Source organism: Aquarana catesbeiana, linkage group LG07 (assembly GCF_042186555.1).
Source record: "Aquarana catesbeiana isolate 2022-GZ linkage group LG07, ASM4218655v1, whole genome shotgun sequence".
Lineage (NCBI taxonomy): Eukaryota > Metazoa > Chordata > Amphibia > Anura > Ranidae > Aquarana > Aquarana catesbeiana.
Genome location: NC_133330.1, coordinates 16,391,285 through 16,402,359, shown reverse-complemented (window position 1 = coordinate 16,402,359; position 11,075 = coordinate 16,391,285). Strand labels below are relative to the sequence as shown.

Below are 11,075 nucleotides of genomic sequence, written 5' to 3'. Positions count from 1 at the left end.
CCTAGATGGGTGAATTGCAGGTTGTAATTGCATGCAGACCACCCTGGGTGACACTCACATGATGCTGAGCCCCCACGATTCAAAGAACTGAAATCCAATAAATGAAAGGGGCGGTTCAGGGACCATCAGGCTTGGGAGGAAAGGGCTGACACAGACTAAGTAAAAAGCATCTAAGCCTTGTCATAGCACGTCCTCCCCCCTCCAGGGCTGGTTTTGAGAAGTTACAAAAGGGAAAAATCCATGAAACATTTTAACATTCTTTATTAAAAAACAAATAGCAGCGACACAGATTGTACAGAACAGACACATTTTGATGATTACATATATGTAATGTATGGTGCAGGGGGGTGGGGCTTATTCCAGCTCTTTATACCGCTCCAGGATCAGCCGCTTCATGTTCTCCCGGTATGATTCTCCCGCTGGCTTCGGACTGCCTGAAGACTTTAGGCGCTTCTTCTCACTTTTGTCACCCAAAATATCACTGCAACACAAAACACAGCGGATGTCAAACAGTAGACGAGGGGATACGGGACTGGCAAAGGACAGGGAAGTTGCCATGTAAGTGGCAGAGGACAGAGAGGGACTGGCAGACGACATAGAGAGAAGGCGACGCGGGACTGGCAGACGACAGAGAGGGACTGGCGGAGGACAGCGAGAGAAGACGACAGAGAGGGACTGGCGGAGGACAGCGAGAGAAGACGACAGAGAGGGACTGGCGGAGGACAGCGAGAGAAGACGACAGAGAGGGACTGGCGGAGGACAGCGAGAGAAGACGACAGAGAGGGACTGGCGGAGGACAGCGAGAGAAGACGACAGAGAGGGACTGGCGGAGGACAGCGAGAGAAGACGACAGAGAGGGACTGGCGGAGGACAGCGAGAGAAGACGACAGAGAGGGACTGGCGGAGGACAGCGAGAGAAGACGACAGAGAGGGACTGGCGGAGGACAGCGAGAGAAGACGACAGAGAGGGACTGGCGGAGGACAGCGAGAGAAGGCGACAGAGAGGGACTGGCGGAGGACAGCGAGAGAAGACGACAGAGAGGGACTGGCGGAGGACAGCGAGAGAAGGCGACAGAGAGGGACTGGCGGAGGACAGAGAGAGAAGACGACAGAGAGGGACTGGCGGAGGACAGAGAGAGAAGGCGACAGAGAGGGACTGGCGGAGGACAGAGAGAGAAGACGACAGAGAGGGACTGGCGGAGGACAGAGAGAGAAGACGACAGAGAGGGACTGGCGGAGGACAGAGAGAGAAGACGACAGAGAGGGACTGGCGGAGGACAGAGAGAGAAGACGACAGAGAGGGACTGGCGGAGGACAGAGAGAGAAGACGACAGAGAGGGACTGGCGGAGGACAGAGAGAGAAGACGACAGAGAGGGACTGGCGGAGGACAGAGAGAGAAGACGACAGAGAGGGACTGGCGGAGGACAGAGAGAGAAGACGACAGAGAGGGACTGGCGGAGGACAGAGAGAGAAGACGACAGAGAGGGACTGGCGGAGGACAGAGAGAGAAGACGACAGAGAGGGACTGGCGGAGGACAGAGAGAGAAGACGACAGAGAGGGACTGGCGGAGGACAGAGAGAGAAGACGACAGAGAGGGACTGGCGGAGGACAGAGAGAGAAGACGACAGAGAGGGACTGGCGGAGGACAGAGAGAGAAGACGACAGAGAGGGACTGGCGGAGGACAGAGAGAGAAGACGACAGAGAGGGACTGGCGGAGGACAGAGAGAGAAGACGACAGAGAGGGACTGGCGGAGGACAGAGAGAGAAGGCGACAGAGAGGGACTGGCGGAGGACAGAGAGAGAAGGCGACAGAGAGGGACTGGCGGAGGACAGAGAGAGAAGGCGACACGGGACTGGCGGAGGACAGAGAGAGAAGGCGACACGGGACTGGCGGAGGACAGAGAGAGAAGGCGACACGGGACTGGCGGAGGACAGAGAGAGAAGGCGACACGGGACTGGCGGAGGACAGAGAGAGAAGGCGACACGGGACTGGCGGAGGACAGAGAGAGAAGGCGACACGGGACTGGCGGAGGACAGAGAGAGAAGGCGACACGGGACTGGCGGAGGACAGAGAGAGAAGGCGACACGGGACTGGCGGAGGACAGAGAGAGAAGGCGACACGGGACTGGCGGAGGACAGAGAGAGAAGGCGACACGGGACTGGCGGAGGACAGAGAGAGAAGGCGACACGGGACTGGCGGAGGACAGAGAGAGAAGGCGACACGGGACTGGCGGAGGACAGAGAGAGAAGGCGACACGGGACTGGCGGAGGACAGAGAGAGAAGGCGACACGGGACTGGCGGAGGACAGAGAGAGAAGGCGACACGGGACTGGCAGAGGACAGAGTGGAGGTGACAAAGGATGGGTAGAGAACAGAGATGAGGTGGTATGAACAGAATTTCACATTCTACAATGGGTTTTCACACAACTGTAAGCAACAATGGGGAGCTGGTTGCCTCAGCAGGAGGTTATTGAAGAAAACCTGCCATGTGTCATTGCTCACCTCCTGAAAATGCCAGTCAACTGGCTGTGGGTGGCTTATGAATCACAGACCTAAACAATCCCTTCTCTTGTTCCAGGTCAGCGATTGAAAGTATCAACTGGACAGCCAAGCAATTTGCATTTTCAGACTGAGAAGGCTGCAATGGAAGCCTACATCTGTCATGAATGAGAGATCCCATTTAAATACGGCATCCAGCCCCAGAGATATTGTAGACTCCATAAAAGGATGCAGCGGAGATCTGCCACACGCGGGGGCTGAAGATCTGCCACTCTGTGCAAAACCTAATACAGCACCCCAGGGTGTAACATTTCTGCGTCTGTTTAGTGTCAAGATGTAGGTGCCTGTCTGCCTGTGCTGCTGAGACTGTGTCCTCTGATCTGCCCATGTATTTAGCCATGGTCTGTACAATCTGCATTGGCTCTTTTAGCTTTGGTTTTCCATGGTGATTTTTCATAGTATGTGGCTTTACCTGCGTTAGCCGTACAGAGAGAGTGTGAAAGACGCAGAAGACACAAACGCATAGTAACACAATCCGCTGCTGGATGTCATATGGCAAGCCACAGAGTCTGTCCTGGATCTCTAGAACCTCCAGACACACAAAGACCTCAGAACCTAAACCCTTATTTCTAGGCCTCTATACCATCTCATTTTTACCTCATTGCTCTCTGCCACGCTTATGCCTACTACACACCGATTAATAAAAAACAAAAAACAAAAACCTGACAGCTCACATCAGAGCGGCTGTACCAACAATGCGGGATTAGTACAGCGATCTCCCTACTGAGTTCTGACATGGGGATGCCCTCCTCCGCCAGAACACTCTGGTTAGCCAATGGCTGAGAGTGCTGATCGGGAGCCGGTCAGCTGCTGGTTTTTCAGCTTGCTTGTCCAACAGAAGCCAGCCAAACCCCCGGCTCTTGTCGGACTGACTCCAGTACACAATATCGGACTTTTTTTTTTATTGAACCAATCAATGTTGCCCGACATTCGGCCCATGTGTGTACTAGGCTTAAGACTGCACTACTACTTGTGCAATGGATCCTTTATAAGTCAGCATAATCTAGTTAAAGTGGAGCTCCACCCAAAAGGGGAAGCGCCGTTTGTTTGCATCCTCCCCCACTCCGCTGCCACAATTGGCACTTTTCAGCAGGGGGGGGGGTACCAGGTTTTGACAGGTACCCGCTCCCACGTCCAGCTCAGCTCGCCACAGCAAACTAAGCCGAAAGTTTAGCCCCCCTCCTCCTTTCCCCGCAGCCTGGCCAGTCACAAAAGCGCAGCGTGCTTGCACAGTAGGGAACCGGTTTCCCTCAGCTGAGATGGCAGCGGCACCTGAGAGCTGATTGAAAAACCGGCTTGGGTGAGGACAATCGCTGGATTCCCCGACAGGCAAGTGTCCCAATATAAAACGTAAGCAGCAGTGTATCCTTATAAAACTCTTGGGGATCCAGACTAGGCTCCGCCCTGGGAGGTACAGATAGTATAAATGTCCCGGAGCAGAATCTGGACACAGAGCAGATAAAAGTTCCTCATCTCAGCAAGGAGCATTATCAATGTGGATCACATGACTGCCATAGATTGAACAGGAAATAATTTAGCGTTTCTCTCATACATGGACAACCCTCAGCCCTCCAGCCATGGAGGAACCACAGGATCCAGGCTCTGGCTGACTAGATACACTATACTGTCAAAAGTATTGGGACACCTGCCTTCACACTCAGGAACTTCAATAGGGTTCAATATTGAGTTGGCCCACCCTTTGCAGCTATAACAGCTTCAACTCTTCTGGGAAGGCCGTCCACAAGGTTTAGGAGTGTGTCTATGGGAATGTTTGACCATTCTTTCAGAAGAGCATTTGTGAGGTCAGGCACTGATGTCCAAATCATTTGGTGGAGGGAGGTTTGGGGATGGCCTGTGCAGGTCAGTCAAGTTCCTCCTCGCTCATCCATGTCTTTATGGACCTTGCTTTTTGCACTGGTGCGCAGTCATGTTGGAACAGGAAGGGGCCATCCCCAAACTGTTCCCACAAAGTTGGGAGCATGAAATTGTCCAAAATGTCTTGGTATGCTGACGCCTTAAGAGTTCCCTTCACTGGAACTAAGGGGCCAAACCCAACCCCTGAAAAACAATCCCACACCATAATCCCCCCTCCACCAAATGGTTTGAACCAGTGCACAAAGCAAGGTCCATAAAGACATGGATGAGCGAGTTTGGGGTGGAGGAACTTGACTGACCCGTACAGAGTCTTGACCTCAAGCCGATAGAACACCTCTGGGATGAATTAGAGCGGAGACTGCGAGCCAGGCCTTCTTGTCCAACATCAGTGCCTGACCTCACAAACGCGCTTCTGGAAGAATGGTCAAACATTCCCATAGACACACTCCTAAACCTTGTGGACGGCCTTCCCAGAAGAGTTGAAGCTGTTATAGCTGCAAAGGGTGGGCCAACTCATTATTGAACCCTACGGACTAAGACTCCATTAAAGTTCATGTGTGTGTAAAGGCAGGCGTCCCAATACTTTTGGGAATACAGTGCATGTTGGGGTCCCTTAGCAGTAGCAGGGCCCACCCTGAACAGTCCAAACTATGGGTGAGAGAGAATTTACCTTCTGGTATCTGCACCCTTTGCTTTCCTTTTCTCAAAAGTGCAGACCTCGAGGTCCAGGCCTTCATCTGCCCCCTGCTGAGAGTAAAATAACATGACAGGTCTCCGCCATATGGCTGCAGATACACAGCAGGTATTCTTTTTTTTAAGACGGGGGGGGGAAAGAACATGCAGGAGGCAGACAGAATGGTAAATGGTGGATTATGATGCGCAAACCAAGCAGTACAGATCAGGGACTTGCACACAGGGCAGTATGGGTCAGTTTGAGTACAAACATCAGGCAGTACAGGTGAATGATGTGTAGTGTGCACACACCAGGCAGTACAGGTGAATGATGTGTAGTGTGTACACACCAGGCAGTACAGGTGAATGATGTGTAGTGTGCACACACCAGGCAGTACAGGTGAATGATGTGTAGTGTGTACACACCAGGCAGTACAGGTGAATGATGTGTAGTGTGCACACACCAGGCAGTACAGGTGAATGATGTGTAGTGTGTACACACCAGGCAGTACAGGTGAATGATGTGTAGTGTGCACACACCGGGCAGTACAGGTGAATGATGTGTAGTGTGTACACACCAGGCAGTACAGGTGAATGATGTGTAGTGTGCACACACCGGGCAGTACAGGTGAGTGACGTGTAGTGTGCACACACCGGGCAGTACAGGTGAATGACGTGTAGTGTGCACACACCGGGCAGTACAGGTGAGTGATGTGTAGTGTGCACACACCAGGCAGTACAGGTGAATGATGTGTAGTGTGTACACACCGGGCAGTACAGGTGAATGATGTGTAGTGTGTACACACCGGGCAGAACAGGTGAATGATGTGTAGTGTGCACACACCAGGCAGTACAGGTGAATGATGTGTAGTGTGTACACACCAGGCAGTACAGGTGAATGATGTGTAGTGTGCACACACCAGGCAGTACAGGTGAATGATGTGTAGTGTGTACACACCGGGCAATACAGGTGAATGATGTGTAGTGTGTACACACCAGGCAGTACAGGTGAATGATGTGTAGTGTGTACACACCGGGCAGTACAGGTGAATGATGTGTAGTGTGTACACACCAGGCAGTACAGGTGAATGATGTGTAGTGTGTACACACCGGGCAGTACAGGTGAGTGATGTGTAGTGTGCACACACCAGGCAGTACAGGTGAGTGATGTGTAGTGTGTACACACCAGGCAGTACAGGTGAATGATGTGTAGTGTGCACACACCAGGCAGTACAGGTGAATGGAGATGCGTACAGAATACACGTGTACAGAACATGCAGCACAGTGCAGACACAAGAGCAGAACTGAGCGGGCAGTGGAATTGTCCACCATGCTTTTTGTATTATCGCACCTGTCGGGCTCCCTCTTCCTCTCTCTCCAGCATCTCCAGCTCTTTTTTGGCCTGCAGCAACCTCCGCTGGATGCATTGATTCTCCTGCCAATAACATCCACATTCAGTCTCTTGAACCTCAGTACACACCTTCCTTTCCCCTCACCTGCTTCTCACCCCTCCCTAAAGACACATATATGTGTACCCCCACCCCTCCACACACTGATGGCCCCAAGAAAACCAACAGCAGCCTTTTCTTTCTCCTCCACTGATGGACAGTGGAATTCTTTCACTTTCAGGTTATACTGCCGCCTACAGGAGGATTGGACACTAGCAAAAAAAAAAAAAAAAAAAAATCTGCCATAACTCCTCCCACCACTAGACTCGGTCTGATCCTCTCAACCAGACATCAGACTTTGGTCCCTCTGTCTGGTTCCACATCTCCAAGAGGAGCTTCCTTTCCTCTGGACTATGGTTTAGGTTGCAAATCCATCTGTTAGCTGCTGACATTTTTGTTTTCAGCATACTGATGAACCCTGTAAGGCGATTTGGTTATCACTCCACTATTTTACAGGTTCAGGTAACCATCTTCCAAGCTTAGATCAGTTTTCTCCTTTCCTTATCAAGAATTCTATGGTGATATGAGTGTCTTTGCTCTTTTGGGCATCAAACATCGCATTGGTGTGTGCACCCCAGAGCCCAACACACGCGTGTATATCAGCAGAGCAGTGGATGGTGTCAGAGCAAAGATTGGTGTCGGTAGGGCAGTGGACAGTGTCAGTCTTTTTTTTTTTTTTTTTACAATTTTTTTATTTTGATTTTACAATTTTTTTTTTATTTTACAATATTTTTTTAACAATTTTATAATTTTTTTTACAATTTTTTTTATTTTGAATTTAAAATATTTTTTTATTTTGATTTTACAATTTTTAATTTTGATTTTACAATTTTTAATTTTGATTTTACAATTTTATAATTTTGATTTTACAATTTTTTTAATATGATTTTACAATATTTTAACAATTTTATAATTTTTTTTACTTTAATTTTACAATTTTTTTACAATTTTTTTTTTCCCTGAGCCCCGTTGGGGGGCTTCGGTGAAATATCAAGGATCTAAACAGACCCCTGATGTCTCACTTTTGAGACAGAGAAAGAAACAGAGGACAGATTCCCCAGCCTGCAGCCAACATAGTGTACTACACTTCAGTGAAGAATGAAGACAGGAGCGATCGGTGCAGATCCCTCACTGTGTTCATTCAGAAAAGAAAGGGGCCAGTTAAATAAATATTTCCCCGCTCCTGATGAGAGGAGGGAAGCTTGCAGCACTGCAGAGTGGGGGGAGAGAGACAGGAATCAGGGGATTATCACCCTACAAGGTGATTAGGGTGTGCCCAGGCACACCCAGCACACCCTGTGTGCACGCCTTGGTTCCCAATGCAAGGCTGCCTCCTGCTCCTCTGTTATAGTTTTTGTTACCAACTGGAGATTGCAGCCTCATCTGATGTGAGCTTCGGGGAATACAGTCGATTGTGCGTTTGGGCCCTTTGTCAATTGTTTGCTGTTGCTAATCACTCGGTTGATCTGCTTTGGATGTCTTGTAGGTGAAGGACCTTCCAGTGTATAAGACAAAATAAAAAACTGGATTTTTGTACTCGCTGTAAAATCCTTTTTTTGGGAGTCTGTTGAAGGACTCAGGTCTTGTCGCTCTGTTTTTTTATTTTTGTTTTGCGTTTGATGTGGGCATCTCCTGGTCGACCCGATTGGGTCGTGGCAGACTCTCCGCCTTTGTTGTGCGGGGATGGCCGAAGCAACCTATCCCCGCCTGAAATTGGGACCCGCTACCTGGGCTGGCCCAGGCATCCGCGGGAGAGGAAGGTACCGGACGGGCCACTCGCTCACGAACCTGGAGGACCGGGGCTGGCTTTCCCCTCCCCCACTGGGGGTCATAGAGGGCCCCCTAATGACCGTCACCCAGCTGGCTGCGGCAGTAGTGCATTTGTGCTGCCCCTAGGTCTGACTAAACTCGTGCACCCCTAATTTAATAATGACCCCCCCCCCCTTCCTGTCAAGGCCACACCCCTTGCTGTTTAAGGCCCGCCTGAAATTTTCGAGTGGGGACACTAGTTCTGAGGGCTGTGGGGGGCAATGGATTCCCTTAATTTGCATAGATTTCCTTTTTGGCTATGGGGCAGGAAGTGAAGTGGAATCTCTGCAATGGGACAGGGATGGTAAAAAAATAAACTGACAGGGGTTATACCCTCCCTTACTCTATCCAAAATGAAAAAAAAAAAAAAAAAGTGTTGCCTATAGTTCTACTTTAACCACTTCAATACCAGGCACTTAGACACCTTCCCACCCAGGCCAATTTTCACCTTTCAGTGCTGTCGCAATTTGAATGACAATTGCGCGGTCATGCTACACTCTACCCAAACAAATTTTTTATCATTTTGTTCCCACAAATAGAGCTTTCTTTTGGTGGTATTTGATCGCCTCTGCAGTTTTTATTTCTTGCGCAACAAATAAAAAAGACAGAAAATTTTGAAAAAAAAACAAGTTTTTCTTTGTTTCTGTTAAAACTTTTTGTAAATAAGTACGTTTTCTTCTTCAATAACGGGCACTGATATGGCTGCACTGACGGGCACTGATACGGCGGCACTGACGGGCACCGATGAGGTGGCACCGACGGGCACTGATAGGCGGCACTGGTATGCGGCACTTATGGGCACTCATAGGTGGCACGGATGGGCACTTATAGGCGGCACTGATGGGCACTCGTAGGTGGCATTGATGGTTACATATAGGTGGCACTGATAGTTGGCACAGATGGGCACGGATGGCACTGACAGGTGGCATGGACACTGACAGGTGGCATGAATGGACACTGATGGGTGGCACTGATGGCACTGCTTGTTTGCAGTGATGCCCTAAGGGTGGCATTGCTGGGCATCACTGCAACATAATGGTGCCAATCAGTGCCCATTTGTGGGCACTGATTGGCACAGATTTGGCACACTGGGCACATGTGGATGGCCATGGGGTACATACCTGGCCATCCACATGTTGCCCCTTCCCTGGTGGTCTTAGTGGCATCCCTGGTAGTCCAGTGGGGTGATCTGAGGGGGGGCTGCGCTGATAAACAATCAGCGCAGACCCCCCCTGCCAGGAGAGCCGCCGATCGGCTCTCCTCTACTCGCGTCTGTCAGACGCGAGTGAGGAAGAGCCGATCAACGGCTCTTCCTATTGACAGCGTGATTGGACACGGCTGATCACGTGGTAAAGAGCCTCCGCCGGAGGTTTTTTACCAAGATCGGTGTAACGGTGTGTCAGACTGACACCCCGCTCCACCGATCGCCTCGATGCGCGCCCCCGGGGGCGCGCTACGGCATGTTATCCTGCTGGACGTCATATGACGTCCAGTCAGGATAACAGAACCACTTCCCGACGTCAATCCGCCATAGGGCGGGCGGGAAGTGGTTAAGCACAAATTTCTGATAATTTTATGGAGAGAACTAAGAAGATATAACCATGCAATGGTGCAGCAGAAAACATAGCACAGTGAGGAAGGTTTGCGGTCCAGGATACGAGGACAGTCAAAATTGGAAGCGGCGCCCCCCCCTCCCCCCCACAGTTGTTTAATGCCAGCCGCTTGCATACCGGAAGCAGTGAGGCCGCTTTATGGAAGTGCTAGACTAGTCTGCCTCTCCTCAGCCCAGTCCGCCCCATAAGACTGGCGATACACTAACAGTGTAGCGCAAGCCGGCGGGCACTCTGTCTGTGCTGCCCCCCATGCAAAGTGCTGCCCTAGGCCTGGGCCTTGTCAGCCTCTGCCAGGACACAGCGTCGGGCTGCGGGGGGTCGATGAGGGGGATCCTGGGCTTCAAGAACCAACCCCCCCCACCGCTAGGTTTATGATAATGCTCTGTACTACTCTGCTACAAAACTGAGGCATGCTGGTAGTGGGAGAACTTATCCTGGGCTGGCCTACAGAATTTTCTCTCTTTGTCCAATCCTCCTGTAGTCCGTAATAAAAAACTTCCTGTTTTCCCTCAATTGATTTTTAGGCTAGGTTCACACTACTGTGCATTCCGCTTGGCGGGAATCGCATTGATCCCCACACCCACAGCGGAATCATTGCTGCCGTTCACACATCACAGCCCGCAGCGGGATCACGGGCGCGGGTCCTGCAGCGAGATCGCGGGCGCAGGACCCGCAGTAAAAAACCTCCATGGTCAAAAAGACCATGCAGTTTCCCTACAGCCACATTTTTTTAAAAAGGTGCATGCACCTTTTTTTCTGCGGTTCACGTGGCACTGCAACCCATTCAAAATGAAAAGGACTGCCTGCCCCGAGCGAACGCAGGACGCACGACCCGCTCTAATGTGAACTAGAGCTGCACGAATAATCCTCAAGAATCGTTATCACGATTTTTTCCCGTTGTGATCTTGACAAAAGTGTTCTATGCAAAGAAGTCTCTCTGCTCTTCTGAAGCCGACAGCCGTCAAAAGAAAGAAAAAAAAAAAAAAAACGGGCAGTCTGCCCAAGAATCACAACATTCTTTAGCAGTGGAACTTAAGTATAAACATTGTAACAATTTGTCAAAGGAATAGACTTGTGTGTGTAAATGAGGAAAGTT

The 11,075-nt window shown here is 50.4% G+C and overlaps 1 protein-coding gene across 1 annotated transcript in view; it reads right to left on the bottom strand.

Moving 5' to 3' along the window:
• Positions 1–243: 243 nt before the first annotated feature.
• LOC141102839 (uncharacterized) overlaps positions 244–11,075 on the bottom strand; it is a 58,168-nt gene continuing 47,336 nt past the window's right edge. Inside the window, 3 exon segments of the mRNA XM_073591868.1 lie at positions 244–481; positions 5,108–5,181; positions 6,461–6,544. Coding sequence (XP_073447969.1) covers positions 355–481; positions 5,108–5,181; positions 6,461–6,544 — 285 coding nt within the window. The 3' untranslated portion in view covers positions 244–354.